At 49.7% G+C, this 24410-nt stretch overlaps 2 protein-coding genes across 2 annotated transcripts; one reads left to right on the forward strand and one right to left on the reverse strand.

Moving 5' to 3' along the window:
- Positions 1-2648: 2648 nt before the first annotated feature.
- Positions 2649-24053, forward strand: LOC131206088 (Krueppel-like factor luna). Its single transcript, XM_058198482.1, has 3 exons — positions 2649-3699; positions 3781-3933; positions 23878-24053. The coding sequence occupies exons 1-3, from the start codon at positions 2658-2660 to the stop codon at positions 24051-24053; spliced, it is 1371 nt and encodes a 456-aa protein (XP_058054465.1). The 5' UTR covers positions 2649-2657.
- LOC131206087 (carboxypeptidase N subunit 2-like) lies at positions 15366-17373 on the reverse strand. Its single transcript, XM_058198481.1, has 2 exons — positions 17200-17373; positions 15366-17134 (listed from the first exon to the last, which is right to left on the reverse strand). Exons 1-2 carry the CDS (start codon positions 17229-17231, stop codon positions 15535-15537), a joined length of 1632 nt encoding a protein of 543 aa, XP_058054464.1. The 5' UTR covers positions 17232-17373; the 3' UTR covers positions 15366-15534.
- Positions 24054-24410: the final 357 nt, after the last annotated feature.

Consider the following 24410-nt stretch of genomic DNA (forward strand, 5'->3'; position numbering starts at 1 on the left):
TTGCGCATGAATGTTTCAAAGAGTATCCCAAGATTTTTTTGTATTTTTAAACAAAATAAGACGCCTTTTTTCGTTCATTATGTATATTATTTGCCACACTTTTATCTACTGCAATCATACAAAGCCTTCAGGTATTATTGTTAATCAGATTGTCTGAGGTGTAAAATCTTTTACTGTGTTCCTTAATTGATGATTTTATTTCCCTTCTAATTTTGGTAAGCTTTCGAATCAATGTGACACAGAAAAGCCACCGACTTACCAGTTTCAAGCAAAACTGAATTATAGGCCTATGATGAATTTCGAATTAACTTCCGAATGTGATTATGAGAGAAATTGTCGTCTCATAAATGAAGTTTGGCCGTACCGACAATTCTTCAGTCCAGAATCGAACCACTTTACACGATCTGAAAGCATTAACGATAGCCTCGAACGAGATCGAGTCGCAGACCCTACGTTCCTGTTCCTTTGTTCCTGACTGTTGTAAGAAATTGTTCAAATGAAACGAAAAGATAGAACAACCTCTCATTAACCTATATTAAAATAAAATACTAAAACAAAAGCTGGTTGTTTAAGCCGCAACATCTTCCATGTGAAATTGCGTTAATTATTCAATCAACTCGCTAGAAGTCACGCACGCAGCGCACACCACGCATTATGGAAGCAACAGGTTAGCCCTAATAAGCAGCCGGTTTAAATACCTTCGCCAACGGATCGTGCAGAATTATCACGAGACACGAGCCTCAAATGCTTGTGGAGGGGAATGTGCGAAAGAGGGAAAAAACCATCCAGCCTTCAGGGAAAACCCCAACAATGCGTTCAACCCCAACTAATCCCGTACTAAGTCGCAGCCAGAATTGTTCACCGTCGCCGTTTGACACCTGACGCGTGGCGGCCGTGGGTAATGTCCCATTAACAACAACTCTTCCAACTTCCAACATCGCGAAAGTCACCAAATCAGGCCCGGGAGCTTAGCACTCCGGTCTCACCTTGGCGCGTGGCGCAGCAACTGTCAACCATCAGCGCGCCACGCTTTTACTTAACGTAAATTTTCCCATTAAATAAATTTAAATATACATAATTTCCTCACCGTGGGGGCCACACCATGGCCCACTTCCGTGCCGCCCCCGTGTCGGGTGGGGTGGGGCGGCAAAAAGAAAATAATCCAAACACGAAAAGTGCCACCGGGGAAAACCGTAAACCGCCGCCAGCCGGCGCATTGAGGCCTCCGAAATCGGGACAGCCGCCACGCCGATGTCGCCGGCGTGCCCAAGTAAAAAGTATTTCGTAATTAAGAAGTTTACAGATTTTCCGGCTCCCCTCTCGGTGGTCCCGGCGCCTGCACCGTGGCCGCCATGGATTGTTTTCCACGCTTGAGCTGGGAAAGCTTTTTCGTCTGCATAAATTGTATTCATATCTTGTTTTTAATTTTGATATTGTTTTAATTTTGTTCCGCATTGTTTTGCACGCTCTCTGTCCTTCTCTCTCTCTCTTTCTCTCTCTCTCTCTCTCTCTCTCTTTCTTTGGCCCACGCACAAACGGAAAATTGAGTGCCGCTCGGGTCCTTAAGCATCCTGGTGGGACACTCCACAAGATGGGCGCGCGTCAAGGACACGGCAAAAACGGAGATGAATAAATATATCCATTACCGTCCTGACACGCCTCCGGACGGTTTACAGGAAGGAATTCTTTGTTTTCCACACCAACACCCCCCCAACGCACCGCCGGCACCCGGCCAACGGGGTCGGGGTTGGCTGGGTGTGGAATGCGGGAAAACTGCGGGGGGGAAACTTGAGAAAAACACTTTATCTCACGACGCTCGGCACGATGGTGTGAAAGATGGAAATCGGAAAAGTTTATCACTCAAGCCGGGCATCGGATCCGGAAATCGGATATCTCCGGGCACCACCTCCCCGACGACTGTCCCGACCCTCGTGGCAACCGAAGCGCATCCGTCGCAGCACAAACCGAGCGCGGCTCACATTTCACGCGTTTCCGAGTTTTCTTTTCCGAGACCGGTGGGGCGGCTTTTCATTTTTCCGACTTTTCGACAACCGCGTTACACCGGTACACTGTTTTGTGGACACCGTCCGCACCCGAAGAGAAGACTCCCGGTGTTCCCGGGAGCCGGCGGGAGCCGATCATGATGACGACAACGACCACGACGAGTTCGACGATGATGGTGGAAGTTTGTTGGAAAGTATTTTCATTTTCGGGCGAGCAGCAAAATTCGATCGGGTTGCCGGTAGTTGGCGAATAGTTGGGAGCGCCCAAGCCGGGCCACGTGTTTCCGGCAAAGTCCTTCGGGTTTCCCAAATCATTGCGATGATGGCAAACCGTTTTTCTTGGGGACATTGGATGAATAACTGTCAAATCAAATCTTCACCAACTTCGCCACTCGGCTTCGGGTAGCGCTCTGTGTCAATTTTCGGTCGAAGTAGGCGTCAATTAACGGCGAGTGTTCCTGGAGGTTCCGTGAGAAGTGTTTAGTAGAGTCAAGAGGCGATTGGGCGCTCAAGCGAAAGTGTCCAATTTCGGACACACTCGAAGGTGATCCAACTCTGGGCTTCCTTGGCAACTATTTGACAACTTCAAAGTGACAGCAAAATGACCTACTCCTCTCTCTGTCTCTCTCTCTCTCGTTGCAGACCTGCTACGAAATGGAGCGATACCTGAAGGACGAGCCGAAGCTGCGGAAGTACAAGAAGCTACCGACTGACACACCGTGGGACCTGTTTGCGGCGCCCGGCCCCCTGCCCGGCTCCTGGAAGGTGGAGGTGGAACCGTACTGCTTCGACGACCTCAACCTGAACGACCGGACGTCGGACGCGCGGTCCGAGTCGTCCTCTTCCTCGTCCTCTTCCTCCTCCTCCTCGTCGACATCCTTCGCGTCCGCCCTGTCCGAGGTGGGTCTGGTGCCGTCGTCAACGGCAGCAACCCCCTGGCCGACGGGCGCCGGCGGCACGCTGCTGAGCTGCGCCTTGGTGGTGAAGAAGGAACCGATCGATGACCCGGATGACGATCCGGAGTCGGACAGCTACCTGGACAGTGAGCCGAGTGAGAAGTACCGAATCAAGGCTCGCATCATCACCACCTCCGGCGGAAGTCCCGCGGATCCCGACGGCATGGCTCGGGTCAGTCCAGACCAGCAGCCCACCACCGCCATCACCACCGCCACCGCCAAATCGTCCGCCGAGCGTCACCATCACCACCGTCATCACCTGCACAGTAACCATCACCACCATCACCATCATAACCACCACAGCCAGCCCAGCAGTCACCCGCATCTGCACCCGAGCGGGCTCGAGCTTCGGTTGGTGGCGCGGGCGACGACGGCCACGACGGCCCCCGAGCTGCTGCCCACGCTGACGCCTCCCTCGTCGCCCGAGTCACACCTCAGTCTGAGCGCGAAGGACACGGCACTCGCGGTCACGACGTCGCTGGCGTCGATCAAGAAGGAACCGGGCGTAGGGACCGAGGTGGCGCTCCTCACCGACCGGCCCGCGGGCCAGATCCTGCGGGTATCCGCCGGACCGCACGTGGTCCGGCTGACGACGACGGCGGCGGCGGCGGGGACGGCGGCGTCCAACGGCAACGGCGCGGTCGGCAAGAGCGTGGTCGGCCTGGCCCGCGTGATACAGGTCAGCGGCCACACGGTCATTGCGCAGCGAACCTCACCATCCGCCTCACCGAGCGTTACCAGTAAGTCCAGCGGCCGCGCCGAAGAGCGCCCGGGAAGGCGAGCCCAGGGAACTAACGTGTCCGCCCGCCACTCCATTGCAGCGCCACCACCGCCCAGCTCCAAGCACCAGCACCATCGGCAGCAGGACCACAGTCCGGACTCGAAGCGGCGGATACACAAGTGTCAATTCCTCGGCTGCAAAAAGGTCTACACGAAAAGCTCTCACCTCAAGGCGCACCAGCGAACGCACACCGGTAAGTGCCGCACGCGGGTTCCACGGGACCTTCGGGGTGTCAGGGGTTTTTGAGTTGAGGTCTGTAAGGATTTCGGGCAAGATCATAGGGTCATATCCATATTCATATCATATCATATTGGGACTTTGAATTCATGTGGTTTTACAAAACTGCTCACTAAATATATATTTTTTAGAATGTATTTGACAGCTTCTGCCATAAACGCATCTAACGCAGTATAGCTTTTTTAATCAAAGTGTAAACAAGACCCGTTATTAAGCATCTGAAAATATCGAGTTTAGTTACTGCTGTTGCAGTGTTTTCACGGGGAATACTTCTTCATTACTTCAATATGAAGAAAAGTGCTACCGAAAGTCATCACATTTTAATGGATGTTTATGGTTAACATATCGCAGAACCAAAACAGTTTAATGATGAAAAATTGCCAGCATTGCTCGATCGGGATACATGTCAGACGCAACAAGAACTTGCAGAAATATTAAGAGTTGACCACACAACAGTTTCCCATCGCCTGAGTGCCGTAGGAATGATTAGAAAAATGTCTCATCGGGGAATTGAAACATGAATTGAAAAAGAGGGCCTTTGAAAGAAGGAAAACCATTTGCGAATTACTTCTTGCACGGCAGAAAAGAAAGGGGTTCTTGCGCCGAATCATCACTGGTGATGTAAAGATTGAGAAAAAACGCCATTAATGCGTTTAAAGCAAACTTTGGCCAATAAAAGAACCAGAATGGGATAAAAGACATGATAAGATTCTTCTTCTTAATTTTTAATCTTAGAAGAACGAAACGGGGTCGTATTTATTAAATTTACCTAATAGTTAATTTGATCGAACTTAACAAGGTTAGCTTTAAAAACATGACGGAATAGCTTTATCCCGGGCTAGCTCGGCTGCCAGGTTCACTTGTTACGAAAGTATTGAAAAAGGATCTCTGAGTAGATCGCTAAAAAAGATACGAAGTTCTGTCATCGACATGGAATCGAGGAACTACCTAAAAGACCGAAGAAAGTAGTAGTTCACGACGGACAATACTTGAATTAAAGAATTCATATGTTTTGTTGTATTTAGGCCACAATTGTTGAATAAAAACCGCAAGAACTGATTCAAAGTTCTAGTAGAATTTCAGGCGTCAATCACATCAGAAGTACACTCACCGCCATATAGCTTACGGAAACTTATAGAAATCGCCCCTGTTCAGTCCAACTAACCAGACCACCGCGAGACTTCACTACGTCCATTGTGCCCAATATGTCTCGGCGAGTGTTTAAATTGTATTAAAAATTTAGATCGTCCTTTTGCGGACATGCCCACACGCGCGCGCGCACACGCTAACCGCTAAAACCCGAAACACCCGGTCGGAGCAGGATCTTGGCCACCGCCCGTCGCCTCCCGGCCACCTTCTTCGTCAACCGGGCAACCGGGGAAAGCAATTAAATTAGATCAACGCATATCGCCGGAGCCCCTTTTACGACGGCTACCGGCGGCTCTCTCTCGGTGGCTCATCAATGATTCATATGCGAAGAAGGACAACAGCCGGCGGTCGGGCCCCGTGTAAGCTCACGCAAAACCGACCGACGGTATTTATTACAACGCCATGATTTAATTATTCAAATCAATCTTATTGCCACTGTTGACAAAGTTTTTCCCTTTAAGACCATCGTCTTAAATGGCTCATCCGATGTTTTCGGTCACCGTGTCGAGCCCGAGAGCCCCGAGATCGTTATTTTGGCGGGGCCGGGCCCCCGACGCCCGACCCGTCCAGTCCGATTCAGTCCTTCGTTCGGGTAAAGTTGTTGGTTCAAGTTGAATAAATTAGCACAACTTTTGGGCGGGGGGGCGGGGGCCCGCCCGCTCGGACTCGGTGGTCTGGGTGGCTGCGGGAGGAGAGCGAATGGACGGAGTCACGGACGGCTGCCGTAGGTTTATGTGACCCGGTTCACTAATTTGGCCGCTCGCAACTTTCGCCACAACGAATACGTCCGAGGACGTCGCTGGACGTTCCGCTTCCGTTTCTGTTTTCGGTTCCGGATTAACTTTTACGCGTCCGCGTGCTGCGCCGTGCGAGGGTCTCTCTCTCCTGGCTGAGTCTCCTGACTGGTTGTGGAGTCTTTCAATCAAACCCTCAGACAGCGCTCCGGGTCCGAACTGGCGGGGTACACTCTCCGAGAGCCGTAGAGTGGTTGTCGGTAATTTACGATCGGAGATTAAAGCTTCGTCCAAGGTTCGGTCCTGGAGTCCTGAAGGTGTGTCCTGGAGTCGGGCGTAGTACAAGACAAATTGTGGAAAGTTTCCTATCGACCATCTTTGGCGACTGGATACGTCGGGGTCACTTTCCGGACTTTCATCGGCACCTCTGCAGTGACAACATCAAGTGGTTCACTCATTACCTTAAAGGTAGTGGCGAACTCCGGACACGTTCGTTCGGTTTCGTTTGTTGCTTTAATTGACACTCAGCCACGGCGCAGTCAGTCTGTCTGGCTGGCTCGCTGGCTGGCTGGCTGGTCGACCAGCTGTCGGGCGAACAAGGACTCTCCGAAATCCGATAAGAGATTGACGGAACCGTTGCTCGCCCGTTAGGGCCCGCGTGCCGTGTGGACTTCCTTCGCCAGACATAAATATCAATCGTTGAGACACTCGAGGCGAACGGCGCTGGGCGAAAGAATGGTCGGCGGAGACGGCCATTAGAGGGCTCCGGCGTTGCTCCCGAGGGCTACTAATGGGTCCCCCGTAGGCCGTTAAATGATAATTTCTGTTTAATCCTCTTCGCTTCGGTTCGGTCTGTGCGGCCCGAAGTGGGACATTCCGACCCTTCAGTTTACCGCAACCAACGCACGCACACATACACAGAGGAGTGCGCCATCCAAAATGGCAGCGCGCCCGCCAAGAGGCGGCGCAAAATGGCGGCAAAATATTTATCCTAATAATTTTTGACTCATGCCTTATCTCTAAATCACCCTCATGGAACCACTTTCCCGGTGGCCGGAGGCACTTCAAAACACCCCGTGACCCGACACCGTTCCGGTGCCGCCCTCGACGACGTTTATGCTCCATCTTCCGGCCGCGAACGGAAGTCAAAACGTCTCGCGCGCCCGCCCATAACTTCTGCCTGCCGGAGTACGCCAGAGAGTACCCGTACCGGAGGCGGAAGGACGCCCTTGCCCCGCTGCCCCCGGTAACCCTCGCTCTCGGGCTCAAGTTGTTTCAAGTGAAGTGTATCCACTTCGCTCCCGCGCCCGATAAGCGCCGCTGTGCCCGCCGCGGAGTGCAAAGGGACAACGATAATTATCCTCATAAAGTTCTCGAAAGCCCTCGTCTCAAGCCCGTCCCCACAGCGTGTGTATGTGTGTGGGGAGGTCGAGTGCGCGGGAAAAAACAACTTTCCCAGACGCAGAAGGACTTTAAAGTGCGCCCGTTGTGCCATGCCGTGCACACACTTGAGGCCCGAGCCGCCAAATCGATCCGCCTTGGTCGGTGAATTTTCTTCCAAATTCCACCGATCGCTTCGCTTTCGAGGGTTTGGTTTTCCGCCCGGTTCAGTGGGCGATCGATTAGCCAGTGGCTCGCGAAACAAGCGCCAAAATGGACTACTCCGAGCTCTACCGGAGGCACCGTTGGGGCCCTTTGGTAGTCGAATGAGACTTAATTTAATAAGGAACAAGAAAAACCACCGCCCTGCCCGGGGGGCGTGCTGGGCGGCGCGTGGGCTTATTAAAATCATATTTTATGTGGCAACATGTTTTGTGCCCACCGGGCGACCGTAGTGCGCGGCCCCCCCGGCGGTCCACCGAGGGAAGTGTATCATCATTTCGGACGGTACCGGTAACGTGCTCAACGTTTTTGTTGGGGTTTCTGCCCTCCTTTTTTTTTTCTCGAGCGCAACATCAAAAATTCTAAACCGGCCCAACCGGGCGTCGGTGCTGTAACTTTGGGGCCCGAAAAAAAAAACCCCCCCCCGTTGGCTAATCGGGCTCGGGGGTTCCGGATAATGCCGGGCGAAAGGCGGTCCGGGCGAAGTTTCTGGTTAAAATTCTCGCTCGGCCGCCGTGGCACTCCCGGAACCGCAGAAAACAATTTAACCTCTCCGTGCGGCGCACATGAAACATAAAATGCCATTTACATCCCGAAGGGAAACATATTTCGGGCTCCGGGCCACCCAAAAGATGGACCGGAACGGGGTGCTGGGTGGTAGAAAGTGCAGCACATTTCTTGATGCTGCCCCACTGATAAGTCGAGTCCGGGCGGCGTGGAATGTTGTTTTATGGCGCGCCTTTGGATACGTTGTCTGCCGTGGAACGGTTTTTTTGGGGAGCACCTAAAAAGGGATGCTTCTTTTGGAACCGTCAACTTCATGCGTTATTTATGACATAAATGTTCGGTTTTACTTGATTTATTTGGGAAATTTTGTCAAGTGAGTTTACTCAACGTTTCCGGGTTTTATGTTTTGAAGTGTACCATTTTTACTGTTGCACAAGATGATCGACGAACATGCACGACATTGTAGTTTTAGAACTTAAAAGATCAAAGATCACGGTTACCATTTGCGTCACGCGACAGAAAACCATTTGGTGAGCTTTTACTAACACTTTGTATGGAAAAGTATTGGCTTAAAATTACTTGCTTAATGTTGTATCAAGTTGAGGAAAAACAAATCCATTACTTTCTCGGTAACAGATAGCTGCATCAAGCATAAACTGGCCTGCCCTCGAAAATGTCGGTACAATCATAGACATAATCGAAGTTGATGGGCAAGTTACTAGTCACAGCCCAGGAGCTAATAATCGATCATAAAACAGTTTTAAGCCATTTGCGCAAAGCTGGATTGAAATCGAGCCCGATTTTTGGGTACTACACCAACTAACAACAAAAACATGAAACATCGAATTTTCATCTGTTTAACCTTGTCCAAAGAAATTAAGTCGATCCAGTTCATTAACCAGATGATAACTGGTGATGAGAAATGGGTTACTGTGCAAAGAAGACTGTGGTTCCACTGTGTGTTTGGTGAGACTTGAAAGGAATCATTCAGTAAGAGTTGCTTCCGAATGGAGAAACACTAAATGCAGATCTCTTTTGTCGGCAATCGAACCGTTTGAAGCTGGCGATTGACCAGAAACAGAAGAGGAGTTGTGTTCCATCAGAACAACGCAAGGTCACGTCTGAAGTGACTCGCCATCAGCTTTGGGGACTTGGTTAATTCTTGAGGAATGAGATGAGATGAGAAAATTGTGAACATCGCTTTCTATAATTTTCCGACAAGGTACCAAGACCTCTATGAGATAGACATTATAAAGTTACCTTTTAAATGACATCAAATTGTGAGATAAAAGGTTTCTTATTTGAGAAAATGTTTTGAATTTGACGCAAAAACAATGGTTTCCTTTTTCTCTAAGCTAATGATCTTACTTTGAAATAGAATTGCTCTGAACTGTTCTAGTTTTGTTCTGTTAGTTAGTGAGGCGCTAATGTTAGTTATGTTGCGGTACAGACAGAGGATCAATTTCAGCTTTACAAATCTGTTGCTTTTAATCCAATAATCAAAAATTAATCTAAAAACGATGAAAGTTCGGCGAAGCAAATAACTCTTCCGACGGGTAGCCTATTCTTTTGCGGTTCGCACGATTTGACAACGATTTGTCTTTTTAATCTGCATTTTAATTCAACTTTAAACGGTTTCGTCACCTTTTTGTGGGACAATAAGCGGTGTTGAAGGTGAAACTTGAACCGAAACCGGAGCGACAAAGCAAATTATAAATTAACAACTTGGTAATGACGAATGGTTGCCGCTGGTAGGCAAGTGCCGACCGTGCGCCACCATATGCTAGCATAACACGCAACATAATTTCAATCAGTTCCACAAAGGAAGACCTGTGCGCGGCACCGGCTTCACCCGGACGGTTGGCACCGGGTTGGCCGCGCAGCAGGTTGTTCCAGCGTTCTAGGAGCCTCCGGTTCACCGTTTCTCCACCGAGCGTCGTTACTCGGGCAGCATGGCGACGTCGACGTTTGAAGTTGCCGTGCGCAGCATAGCGAGGCACCGCACGAAGCATCATGTTGGGTTTCACCATTCAACGGCACGCGGCCGGTACCGACGCGGCGTAAGGGAGAATGTTTTGAATTTTTCATTAGAACGGGCAGATTTTGCCCTACGAAAGAGGACCCGAGTCGCTGGTCCCAGGGAATGCTTTTCGTATCATTCCACGCTGTGTGCCATTCCGGCCCATTTCGGTTGCCCATTCCGGGGCCGTGCCATTCCAGACATTGCTCGGCACGACGGTTGACGGGAGCCGGGGGATAAGAGGGACCCTGCGCACCCTGCGAGTCACGCAACAGTCATCACCAGACCACCTAGGGCCTCGGCCCGGCTAGGTTCGGCTTGAAAGACCTTTTAAAGTCTTTCGCCTTCAACCGGAGTCCCTCGGAAGCGTCAGTGATTGGCGAAGAAAAAGAAGGAAAAGGGAAAACGGTTACCAAGAGTTATACCGAGAACCGTGAATCATTCAAAAGCTCGTGTGTCGCCCCCGAGTGGGGAGGTAGAGGCGAGCGGGGAACGCTAATTGCTGGCCGGCAGCGCCAGGCGCCACTAGCGAAGAGGCCTCCGCTTCTGAAGGATTTCAATTAGCGATTAAGACGACCCGTTTCACAGCCAGCAGCGGAACGAGTTGAATGGTTACTGTGGGTGTACTTCACTTTTTTGCGCGTTCCCTTTTCCGAACCGTGGTCCCGTTGGAGGTCCTTAAAGACCACCCGTCCAGCACACCGCCGTCGCACGTCGCACGCACCGCGAGGGTCGCACGCCCGCCAGTACACGTCAGTCGAACCGAACCGATTTCCTTCTCACTCTCATCGCTTAATCCTTGCGCCACTTTGGCAGCGAGACAGGGATGTGGCCGCGTGTAACACAATTTTTAACTCCAACGCCACCAGCGACTGACGGACTGGGCTGAGTAGTATGTTAATTAAAAATTAATTAGTAATTATCCTTCAATGATGGCCGGGGCCCGTTATCGGTCCGGGCGCAGATTATCGGCGAGCGATTGCCTTTGTGAAGCGAACGTAGCCCTGCCGCCTGTCTGCCGTTGCCTCTGGTCACGCTTCCTTGGCTGGCATAATTAATTTCATTCAGTTGGGGTCTAATTTTTGTTTTTTGGCCACTTCTTTTGTATCTCGACTTGAGTTTGGGAAATTCGCGAGGGAAACCGCCTTTGTAATGCGCCGCGCAATCCTTTTGAATGGAGCCACCCATTTGTCATTCGCCCTTTAACGTTGGTGGCTACGAACGGAACCGAAACGACGAGGTTGAGGTCGCTGGGCGTTCAAGTTATGAACTGTAGGCAACGGATAAGGTACCCATTTTCCGGAAAACCCAGAACGTTCCGGGCTCAGGCGGCACCTCAAGGAGCCAAATGGTGTACAAAGGGCGGCCGACGGCTTTCGGCTAGGCAGACAGCTGTCCACCGCTGTCTCGGCGGGATTACGCCGGACTGAAGCACCACGGTGAAGAGATTAGCTTCTCCGCGCGTTCCAGGGCGCGTTCCGATGCACCGAAAAGTCGGTCTGTATGTGGAGCTTACTTGTGTGTGTTTCGCGCGCCCCCGACCTCGATTAATGATGGTGCCAAAAGCAGGCAACTCTCCGAGGAGCTTTGCCGAGGACGCTATCACCGGACGGAACGACACGGAAACTTTTGCCCGGCCGCAGCGGGAGGTCCAGGGCCTGAGAAACACGGAAAGCCAGAGCCTGTCAGCTTTACCGCCAGTGACCGGTGATGGGTGGTGGGAGACGGGGGGATTTGCTCCATCGTGACCGGTTCAGCCGCAGGACATGCTTTGCACTTTCTTCTGCGGAAAAAACGTGGTTCACTGAAGACGAGCCGACGTCTTACTTTGTCCGCGTCACGCACAATACGGGAGCAACAAACTAGTTCATTTTCTGTTCTTTTGCTGTTTATATTTAGTCGATAAGGACATTTTTCTATGATACTGTGTTATTGAATAAGTTTTGCGCTTCAATAGCGGTGGGCGCTGCTATGAGCCTAAATTAATTTTGTTTCATTGATTTTGATTTTTTGTTTACAAGGTAATACTTTCACACGTCAACATTAAGACGTGTGAAAGTATTTTTTTGGAAAAAGTAACGTGCAGTGATTGAATTTTTGTTTCTGGGAGGTTTAAAAGTAAAGAAAATTTGTGAACGAATGTTGAAAGCATGTAAAGACTCTTCGCTGAGACTTGGGTCTGTCAGCGTGATCCTGAATCAAAATAATAGGCTAAAGAATGGTTCTTCGGTTCTGAAACGAGTTCGTGTCCAGAAATTGGCCCAGAAGTTGTTGGCTTCAGTTTTTTGTGATGCGAAATGATTTTTGTTGTTGTTTTACTTGCAAACTGGTAAAACAATAAATTCTGAATATTATTGTAACCTTTTGGACCAGCTGAAGAAAAGAAATCGTTCAAACAAACTCGGTTTGCCGAAGAGTGGTTTTCATCAATTAATGACGTCATAACAGTTGTGGAAGCGTTTTTTGCAGCCCTTCCATTCTCGCTTCAGGGATGAAATTCATAAATTGGAATCTTGTTGGAACAAATTAATTGATATTCAGGGAGACCAAGTGTATTTCAAACCATAAAATTGAGTTTTTCTTATCGAAGCGCATAATTTATTGATCAAAACTTGGTAATTTTCATTGCATCTCGAGACGTTATGACAGCAGTATCGATGGTTAGAAAACACAGTCCAAATGTTATGTTATTAAAAAACGAGCCCTTCGCGAATTCTGAACCCAAATGGCATTGCTTATATCCTTCTTTATCTCCTTTGGTTTAAAAAAACACAATCTAAGTTTGAAGGTGGTTAATTGTTGAATCCTAAAAGGGGTACAACGAAAGACTTTAAATGATTGAATTCATTACCTTCATTTGAATTGATGATGGAAAACAGTGGAATTTGGTTCTTGTTTATTTTTGGAACATCAATCAACATTCAACGAAGAAAAGAAGACCTTTCGAGGTACACAGAGGAACAGAACTACCACAAAAAGCAAGACGTTGCAAGCTACAAAAGGAATAAAGTTAACAGCCAAAAAATGGACGTGCACAAAAACACCGCAAAACAAACAACCAGAGATCAGCTTCCCGTTCGAATAACCCCGGAATAGAATTTCCGATTGGTGAAGAAAATAAACCAGGCATTCAAAGTCTTGAAGTCACCCATTTGCATAGTGTTGAAGCATAGATTCAATACAAGGATATTTATGTAAGAAAGGGAAAACTATGCTTCTCGTGCTTTATTCTCTCTTTCTAAAGTTAGACCGCTCTGGTCTACTGCTGTATTGCGACTGACTCTCTTCGCTCCGACCTCCTCCTTTTATACTCGAAGCTGGTCTCGGGGTTGTCCTCCGCTATCTCTCGCTCGAGACCGTCCATTCTCTCACTTTCCACTTCTTCCTCATTCCCACTCTCACATTTATGTCCCCTTTTTAAAAAAAAGTACTGACAAAACACATGAAAACTTAAGTTTCTTAGGATTTTTTTATCATAAATTTGGTACTTTGCCATTATAGGTGAAACACAACATCATTCAAATGGCCGCCTCGGAATCTATGGCAACATTCGATTCTCATAAGATATTTTTCAATTTCGGGTGTTACCTCGGCCATAACTTGGCGAATGTTATTTTTCAAACGCTCCAAAGTTGCAGGCTTGTCAGCATAAACACGATCTTTTGTGTAGCTTCACAAGAAAAAGTCCAACGGTGTCAAATCGCATGATCTTCAATCGCAAAATAATCCTCGTCGCTTATGAAAATTTTGCTAGAAAAACTAGCGCTTTTGAATCCCCCTTTTGTAGTCAGTTTTAATCTACGAAATGTCTACGAAATGGATAACCTTTGAAAAAAAAAGAAAATCATAGCGAAGATCATATTTATGGATCAACGAGAAAAGTATGGTCTAATCAATCCTATGAATCAATCTCTGATATCTTTCGTATCTTTTGAAGCTTTTGTAAGTAACAATTCGCAGACAACTGGAGCGGTGCGCCACTGACACCCAAGATTAATGGATGTCAAATGCCTCTTTTTTGTACTGATGTTTGTCTTTTTAGCAACAAGATTAGGCAAAACCTTCTCCAACTTTCCACCAGAAGTCTCAGCATGTTTATGTTGCCTGTGTTCTGTTTTGTTCTTCTTCGGGTGTTCCTTAAACAACAATTCATAACTCCCCGTGGGTGACATTCTGCGACTTCTTCACCGACTGGCAGTATCGATTTTTGCCACTCGGGCCGAGCAAACGGTTGCTTCATGGCGTGTGCTTCGTGTTGACACCGAACCACTTTTTAGTTTTGTCATGGTTCAGAAAGTTCCCGCACCACAACGACCGGGGACGGATAAAAGTTCCAAATCAGCCGACTAGCGGAGCCTTTCCCTCCTACGGTGTAATATTTTTATTCTGCCCAGGACGCCGCGTGTAGGTCGCTCGTCCACGGAACCGACCCGGCGTTCCTCTCGACCTCGACGAATGTCAAGGTACCGGTTGCCACTAGATTGGCATCATTTTATCCGGAATTTTCCAATACTACCGCCACGGTCGTTAGCAACCGGGAAGCCATAATCAGGGCTCTGCCAGCAACCGGGAAGCCACGGAATCCGACGGAATAGGGTTCGCCCGTGCGACGTGCTAGTTCCACTGATATGAGCAACCTAATCGTTAGCACCCAAGCCCCGTTATTAGAAGCTGTAGTCGGTTGGCTGGAGCTGGCTTCAGGTCCGCACTGCAATCTCCAGCTCGGGGCCAGCACGATAAGAATGATTGTAATTTATAACCAAATGTGCAGCATTCGCTTACGTTCACGCCCGGATCCGGAACAGTAAACCACGCCCGGGCACCCTATTGCTTCCGGCGACCGACGACAAGTTTTTCTTCTCGCCCCGTCCCGGCTGGACCGGGCCCGGTAATGAAACTGGACACGGGCTGGTGGTTCATTTGCCGGGAGATTAATAGTGAGAAATCGCTGTGAGTGTTTGGCCTGTTTAATGAATGTTTTACTTTCTCACCTCCGGCACCACAGCGCGCCCCGTGAGACCCACCGGGCGCAAGTTAATGGAGTTCCGCAAAGTCGGCTGCAACACCACCGGCTATATCATCATCAGCTCTCTCTCTCTCGCTGGGCGTTGCTCATATTTTTCTGTCCGAAACCCCGTCAGTCCCGGCCCGGAGGACCTTCACCGTCACTTCACCGTGCACGGCAGTCTATAAAATTTATCACATTTTTAATGGATAATCATATTTCACGCTGTCCGGGCCCGGGCTCCGCAATGGGCGCTCGTCGTCAGGATGCACGTGCGCCAACGCACACACGCGCGCACACTGCACCGAGGACTGCTGGGGAAATGCTAAACGAGGTCATAAATAAATTGCACAAAACCAAACGACGCCGATGATGGCGGTGAAAAGAGTGTAACGGAGAGTAGCGTTGCGAAGTGCAAAATACCAGATCCGCGCCATTGGCCTGCCTTTATTTTTCTCACAGGCGCTCCTCGCCCTCCTGGCTAATGGAGTCGTCTGACTTCGGGACGTCTCAGAGGGTTGGGTCCTGCGGTTGTGTTGACTATTGAATGATCAACGTCTGGCCGGTACGCGACTGCGTGACGGGCCCGCACCTGGCTAGCTGCGCTCTGAGGCTAGCCACCTCAACCTGGGACCGGCGCAGGGCCGCCTGTGGGTCGGCCGAGACCGCCGTTCCCCGGCTGGCCGCATCCTGGAGGGCCTTGGTTTTCGCCTGTTCCTCCTCGAGCTCCCGGGACAGCCGCCGGTTGGTCGTCTCCAGTTCAGCCGTGGTCGCTCGCAGCTGGCTGACGACCTGCAGCGCTTTGCGCAGCATATCGGTCATCTTGGTGACGTCACCACCGGCCGCCGCTGGGGACGGCAAGAGTGGTTCCTGCCTGGAGGTGGTAGCAGCAGCTCGCTCCCTCTCTAGTTCCTGCCGAACGCGGACCAGCCGCTCCATGTAGGGAGCCTTCAGCTCCCGACAGCAGAGCTTCCCACGACGGACCTGGTCAACCCGGGGACACGCGCCCGTCGTGGCGTCCCCAGCCACGGCGATCGTCGGTTTCTTCGCCAGCGTGGCCTGGATCTTCTCCGCAAACTCACACTGCCAGTCATTGTGGGCCAACGTGACGGATGTGAGTCGCGGCCAATTCAGGGCGTTCTCGTGGAGCTCCCAGTTCACCAGACCGTTACCCTCCAGGTGGAGCTTCTGGGTGGACGCCACGCCTGACGCGTTGGCAGACGGTAGCGTGGTGAGGAAGTTACCCGACAAGTCCACCACCTTCAGGGCAGGATGGTCAGCCGAAGGACCCCCGAGCGATGTCGTTACCGTGAACAGCCTGTTGGCGGCCAGGTTCAGCTCCGCGAGGGAACGCATCGACCGGAACAGCCCCAAGTCGACCGTCTCCAGGTGGTTGCGGGAGAGATCAAGGTGAGTCAGCTTGGCGAACCGTGCCAAGCCGGACACGTCGCGTAACTCGTTCCCGGCCAGCTCTAGTCGTTCGAGGACGAAGATGAAGTTACTGGCATCGGTGCTGACGGTCGAAACACGGTTCCGGTTCGCTCGCAGCACTCGCACCGATTTGGTCACGAACACCGACTCCAACCGGTTGTCACTGACGTCGAGTACCTCGAGGGTCCTCAGACTGGCCAGCGCTTCCCAGGCTGCGATCCCACCGAGACCGTTGCCCGATACATTCAGCAACCGCAAGGGCGCACCAGCAGCAATCGCTGCTCCGTCAAAGTTCGTCAGCGAGTTGTTCTGCAGATGTAACTCCTGGAGTGCGGCCAGCTTGTGGAAAATGCCCGCCGGAAGCGCTTCCAGGTGGTTGCTGGACAAATCCAGTGCCGTTAGCTTCGTAGGACGCTCGAAGGAACCGGTTGGTAGCGTCTTCAACGACACATTGGCCACCACCAACTGCTCGATGCTGGGGAACTGCTCGAAAAGGCCCGCCGGGAAGGACACGATGGTGGACTGTTGGAACACGAGTTTCCGATCGTTCGCCGGTCGGCCAGAAGGGACCAGCGAGTCCCCTTGCCGTAGGTTAACATCCTTCAGGATGCATCCTGCCGCTGGTGATGATCCGGCCGCCGGGGAGCACTCGAGTCGCACCGCCTTGCCAGCGTTGGGCGTTTGTTGGCCTCGCAGGGTGGCTACAATGCTACACCGACGGACAGGACACTTTAATTGGCATCTTTCGCGCGACAGACCGGGAACAAAACTCACCCAAACAGCAGCAATCCGCGCAGCAGTAGCATCTTCGCGCAGGGGCGCTCGCCAATCGAACTGACCGACCGAAACTGGCCGCCCGGCAGTTGGACTGGGCACGCTTCGCGTTGATAACGGTTGGCGAAGGTTATCGGTGGGGAGCACCGAGTTCCCGGAAAGTCCGGTTTTTGACGTGATTCGGACGCGACCTTACCTATACTCGACGGGTGACTTAATAAGACTTGCCGATGGACGTCAAATGCTGCGGTGCACGGTGTCGTGTCGTGCTGTTTGTCGCTCGCAGGTCATTTGAATTAGAATGAAGCCTGACTTAGACTGAAGCAGCTGTTGGCCGCTCCTTGCTAGTCTATAATTATACCACATGGGATGAAAAGTTCAGACACCAACCATTTTTTTGGCGATAATCTTATTGCATTCAGCGCTTTTCCAGTCAGTACTAACCTTGAAACGAAAGCTGTAACATTTTCATGATACCCGTAAGTTTATAAGTTATTGTACTAAGAGTAATGAGCTAGCCGACATTGTAAAAATATACAAGGGGTGTTCAAACATTTTTGCGACATTTGAATTTTCTCGGGCTACGTACATCCGATTTTCTACGTACATCCGATTTTCCGATTTCTTTGTGCCGTTAGGTTGCTACACATCTCAGTAGGTTATGATGAAAAATTCGGCCATTTCGAGTAATCGGTCAATGTTTTACAGCTGTTTCACTGTGCACGTGTCTTGGGTCATCGTCGACTTTTCTCTTTTCCGAAAAAAGGATGGCAAAGAGCCTTTATCAAATTTTGTGTGAAAAACGAAATTAGGAGCTCGGACGCTATCGAAATGTTGGTTGTGGCTTATGGTGAAGCTATTATGACCAAAACTAGCGCTTATCGGTGGTTCAAATTTTTTTCAGAGGGCCTAGAAGCTGCGAACGTCGAAAAGCCAGTTTGGTAGAATGTGAACAGTTTTGCTTACAATTTTCTTCGATTGCAGGGTCGTGGTGCTTCATGAGTTGTTGCCGGTAGATAGAACGATCAATAACGAATATTACCTGCAAGTTATGCGCAATTCGCCCGAAAAAATCCGTCACAAATGCCCGGAGTTGTGGGAAAACCAAAATTGGCTATCGCGCTCCTGTTCACACATCGTGGTTTCTGTGTGAAATTTTGGTCAAAACAATGTGCTGCATCAATTTTCGGCCCACAAAGGATGCCTACCGATACTGTGTTCCCCAGATCTGTCTTCTTGTAACATTTTCCTGTTTTCAAAACCTGAATTACCTCTTCGTGGTCAATTAGTTTTAGAGTACTCAAAAATCGACGATGGGCCAAAACACGCCCAAGCTAAACAGCTGGCAAAAACTGACTGATAATTTAAACTGGCCAAATTTTTCACCATAAGCCACTGACATATGTAGCAATCTAACGAAACAAAAAAAAACGGAAATCGGATATACGTGGCTCGAGAAAATTCAAATGTCGCAAAAAAATTTAAACACCCCTCGTAAAAGAAACGTGTTGACCTGATGTTGCATGAGCATTTCACAATAAGAAAGCTCTGTTCAAAATACGTGCCGCGTTTTCTGATTCAGCAGAGCAGCGAAATGTCATCAACAGTGAATATTATATTGCGTTATTGGAGTGTTTGAAGGCCAAAATTTTGAACAAACGACAGCATATGACAAAGAAACAAATTCTGTTTCATCAAGACAACGCACCGTGTCATAGGTCAATCAAAACAAGGGCAAAACTATATGAAATGATCTTCGAATTGCTGCATTCATATCCATCTACAACCGCCGGGCTGGTTTGGCCTGTTCCAAAGACAAAGTCTCTGTTGCTTTCTGTAACGTTGTGGAGATAGAAATCGGATGTTTGAAGGAGGATTATGGTTTATTCATCAACGTTATCTCGATTAAGTCTCCAATCTGTATTTCCCTAATCTCCGTAGCCAATTTCAAACACAAACACAATGTGTTTTTTTTCTTAGTCTTGGGACTTTTCAGCCCATGTGTTACTTATTTTTGTTTCTTCGCATTAGTCTGTTCTGCAAAAGAATAAGTTGCAGTGTGCAATTTATTAGCTTTTTGAGTGCCTCCCGTCCAATAGCTGATCAGCGATTGATTGAAAGCCAAACCAATCTTGCCTAAGCCAAGGTTTTGGAGCACCTCACACAATACGGCACACAAGGCCACTAATTTTATGTTAATAGTTTCAGTAGCTTCATGGAAGGCTAGAGAAGAACGTTAGACCCTAACTTTCCGAGTGCTTAGAAGGCAAGTTCCGGCCGGTGGGGGATGTGTAAAATTTAATTTTACCAGCGCCGGCGCGAAAAAAAAAGCCGATACTCTCATTAAAGAGTCAGCACCAGCCCGCAGGTTCGCCGACAGCTGGCCTCTTTCTTTTAATGCGCCCCGCGTCCCCTGGTTGATCGGTTCGCGAACACAGGAGCGTAGTAATTTCTGTTCAGCGCTTCTCTGCGGCAGCTGCGTGGAGTTTAGTCGAAAAGTTTACGAGACGCTGCTGCGAGCTGCATTCCGAGCACGTAGCTTCCGGCTACCCGGCCACGTGGGAGGGGGCCAAGGATCCGCACGCCGACGACGGGTACAGGTCGTCGTGTGCTGAATTTTCTTAAAAACCTCCCCCCCATCCAAACGTGGTGTGTGTGGGAGACACGGAACTTCGGATCGGTAGCGCATAATTACATTACCCCCGGCTGGGTCGTGTCCTTTTTTTCGCCCCGGCCCAAGGATACACTCGGTTCCGTTGCGGGCGAACTTCCGGAACTTTTTACTTCACGAAAGCGTGTTTTTCTTTCTGCCGGCTGGGGCGAAAGGAAAGGCGCAAAGTGGCCACATATGTTCCTCTTGTGCGCAACGATATGCGTAGTGGTTGGGATTCACCCAGCCACTGCTGCTCTCTCACCGAAACATTTACCACGCGACGGATAGGGGATGTTGGGCGCTTGGTCCCTTGGACCCACATCCTTCCCCCCCGCGACAACTCGGCACCCCCAGGGCCCCTCCGGGAAGAGCAGAGTTCAGCGCCACGCGACCAGACGTTATCCAGATAAATTCTAATGTCTATAATTTAGTTAAAGGGTAACTTTCTAAATGTAAATATATGTATCCTGCGCAGTGCCGGCGGGGTGGTCCCCCTTGCATGTTCCACTGTGGCTCAGGACCGCCGGGTCCTCCCGGTGGGGATCGTCGTTGCTTTGCATCCGACACCCGGTCAATCTCGGGCGGGTGGCCCATTTGGAGAGCAAGGTGATAAAATGCTTTTATCGCACCCTGCCGCCCGCATCCGGACACACGGGGAATCGTAAGGACTCGGACCCGGGACAGGTCCCTAGCACGATGGCAAGGGCGGCGACATTAGGAGATGGGTTTACTTTTATCGCTGCCTAGATTTCGGTCAGCCCGGGGTCAGCTCACGATTGGCACGCATCCTGCGGGCTAAAGTTTCACTTAGCCCACCATCTCTCTCTCTCTCTTTCGCTCTCTCTGGCTCTCTCTAGCTCTCTCTCTCTGAGAAGCCGAAAGGATGATGCTTTATACCGTGTAGCTGCAAATGAAAACACGTAATTAGTTAGGATAATGGGATTATGGGCGGCTGGCCGAAAGGGTGCAGCGCAATGGGAAGAAAAACGAGATTTAAGGAGGGCAATTAACATGCGTGTTGGAGTGCGTGTTCGGCGCCGGCCGCACAACCTTTGTCCGAACGCAGCCCATTAGCAGCGTACGCTAATCGTGGCAGCGCAGGAATCGTTACGAGGCCGCTGGAGCTAATCCTTGGCCCCTTTGGTTTCCGCTTTTATGCTCAAGTTCAAGCTAATTTCCGGCCCCAATGTATGTCCGGGGTGTGTGTGGGTTTTGAAAGGTTCCTTACCTAAGCATAAGCGAATTCCATTTTTTTTTTCCTTTTGCACCAATTGGGACAATTTATTGCTTGTTTTAGGCTCCCGCGTTAAGCGGCACCGGAGAGCTGGTGCTAAGGTGCTTAGCCCCTCGCACACGTTCCGTGCATTATGCTGCATGGGACCGGGCGCGAAAGTCGTGCCGTGGGCCGTTGGGGAAGGCAGAAAGCCCCATAACCATTCATTGACTGCGGGTAAAATTGAATGAAATGTAATTTACGAGCACCACACGGCAACAGTTGCGAACGGTGTCGGGATGTTTTTTTGCTGCTTTCAGATAAAACGAACACCTACTGCGCTGGCTGCGGGGCGTGAAGGAAGTGGCCAGACAGCAGGACTCGTCGGCAGCAGGTAGCCGTTCCCGTCCCCGCAGCCTGCCAGCCGGTGGCGGGTCCATAAATGTCTTCATCTTGCAATTAAAATGAATTATGCACCATTAGTGATATCCTCCCTGCCACACTCACATACACCGGGGCGCTTCCGGAGGCGCTTCGGGATCGAAATTATTGTTCCGCAGCGTCCCGCCAGCCGGGCTTGGCCGGTGTGAAGTCATTTGTTGAGTTGCCGATGCAAAGTGCGACTGATCTCTCCGGCTTGGGCTTCACTCACTTCACGGACCGGGACCGTTGGAATGCTCCGCCGGGTTGCAGCGGGAGAGATAAATTACGGCAAATTTTCCGAGCTAATGCGCCCATTTCCGTGCAAACACGGACCCTGCCCGGACCGTTTCCGGCCCGATGCATAATGAAAGCGCACGCAGGAAATGGAGCGCTCCCATAGCAGCGCTCGGTACTCTATTACCCGAGCGCCGCGCCGGGTTCGGAAGATGAACCACACCTGGCCAGGAAGAACCTCACTCTCGCTCTGTGTGTGAAGATTTTCTTTAATAAACGACCCATTCCGGAATCAACTACACACTGCCTAGAGGTCTAGCGCTTTATGTTTTACATTATTAAAACGAGATACTTTCGGTGCCCTTATTTGAGGTAATTTACACCTTCCGGACCACGGAGTGTATTATCGAGGTTGCTTTCGACTTTTACGCGTTGATTCGCGAGATTTACGGCCGAGCAGGAAGATGGAAAACTAATCCGTTGGGAATTTCGAGAAAAACAGCTCACACCCATTCGAATTATGTTTAAGCTCTTTCCGAGACTCTTTCGATGTTTGATCCTTTTTTCTGATCGAATCAAAGTATTGATTTTAGCATTTTATTATAGGCAATGGTTTGGCATGGAATGTTTTTGTGACTCGACTGAACACTCGCTCCTTTATGTTAGAACCGTTTGCCACGGTCGCAGTCATTCTTCGGGTGCCTGGCGAGTCATTAATGAATTTACAGGGTGAAAAAGTGATACACTCATTCGAGTGCCCATCGTTTTAGTTTTTACAGCTATAGGTCCGATCTTTGTGTTTCGTTCACCAGACAATTGTAATGGATTCTTATGGATAAGAAATCAAGATCTTGCATCTTCAAAACCTCACAAACATTCAGATAAAGAGGAAGCTGTCAAATCTAAGCTTGTCCAGATTATTCATCCATCAGGACCATCAAACGTTTCAAGGAAACTGGTACAGTTGTCCCCAAAAAGAAACCGGGGAAAAACGGGCTGTACCGACTTCAGTGGTAATCAAAGAGGTGAAGGAGCGTATTCGACGAAATCCGGAGGATACATGCTAGGAAAGTTAAGTAACGTAAAGCATATGAGTTTGAACACTTTTTAGAATCATTTAGTCAAAATCTGGGATGAAATGCCGAACGAAGTCGAGCGTGTGGCGTGTGACGCTTCCGAAAAGCGAATTCGGGCCGTAAAGAAAAGCAAAGGTGAAAAATTTGAATTGAGCTAAATACATTGTAAGTTTACTATTGTAACATGTTATTAAAACAGCTAGAAGAGAGAATAAAAAACATTCTGATTTTTACGACATAATTTAAGTGTATCACTTTCACGTTGCCACCCTTTATGATCATTTTGCAATTGTTTATTGTACAATTTCTCGCAGTAGAACTGGAAAATTCCGCCCGAAAGTGCGCTTTGTAAAGTTTAAAATTTAAAATTACGTACTTTCTGCTTGCAGGAAATGTAGCAAAAAACAATCGTCTTTGAATTCCGAACCATTTCGAAATATCTCTCTGCCCACAACCGCCTATTCAGTTGTGCTTTCCGCGGATTCTTCCGATCGTTCCTCATTAGGGATCATCAATTTTGTGGTAGAATAATTTAACAATTTTAACGGCTATACGGATTTGCCACGGATTGCCGATCCATTGTGGAAGCGTCAGTGGTTCAAATTCTAATATTTCAATCTCTCTAGAATCGTTACTGGGGCCCTCGTGCCGAAATGCTTTATGCGGGATTTTCGAGTCTCCGCTTCAGCCGTGTACTCGTGTTTGTGAATGCACCTTCACTAAGCTGCAATTTTAGCGAAGCAAATGGCTCATTATATTCCTTCCGGCCCGATGCCCGCAAGCGACCGGAAAAAGGATCTTACAGCTAAGTAACCCAGGCCCCGCCAGTGTGCCATCGCGGAAATGGCGGAACGTGCCCGGAATACTAAACGTGCCCAGTCTAAACGCACCATTAGCCGCCACTCGACAGGATTTGGCTCCTCTTCGCCGTAATAATGATATTGCATGCGTTCGAGCAATTTATGTACTTCGTTCCGGTCGCTCGCCAATTTTTTTCCTTTTTCCACCGGTTTTTGGTTTTTGTTACTTTCTGCACCCACTAATCGATTGCGTTTGATTTTCATTCGTTCACTTCGCAGGAGAAAAGCCGTACAAGTGCTCGTGGGAGGGCTGCGAGTGGCGGTTTGCGCGGAGCGACGAGCTGACACGCCATTACCGGAAGCACACCGGCGCGAAACCGTTCAAATGCCGGCACTGCGATCGATGCTTCTCGCGTTCCGATCATCTGGCGCTGCACATGAAACGGCACGCCTAAACACCAGCATCAGCGAGAGAGAGAAAGAGAGAGAGCTTTACCGGAAGAGATCAGTGCAGTGAAGGCGAGATCAACGATGCGGCCGAGAGCGAGAGATAGGGAGAGAGTGGGAGCTTTTCTATGTTGGCTGAACGTGATACCAAGCAGTGCGTGAATATTGATTGGTTGAAAGCATAACGACGACGGTGACGACAAGCAGCGACGACGACGGCGGCTACTAAACGAGCATTAACCGGCGAAAGTGGACCGGCCAGCGAAAGCAAGCGAAGTCGTGCATAATGATCGGCACCACCATTAATGTATTTCCCATCGCACACACATCGTAAACATAATCATCCCGTCGCGATCATCTCGAGT

The sequence above is a fragment of the Anopheles bellator genome, chromosome 1 (assembly GCF_943735745.2).
Source record: "Anopheles bellator chromosome 1, idAnoBellAS_SP24_06.2, whole genome shotgun sequence".
In the NCBI taxonomy this organism is placed as follows: Eukaryota; Metazoa; Arthropoda; class Insecta; order Diptera; family Culicidae; genus Anopheles; species Anopheles bellator.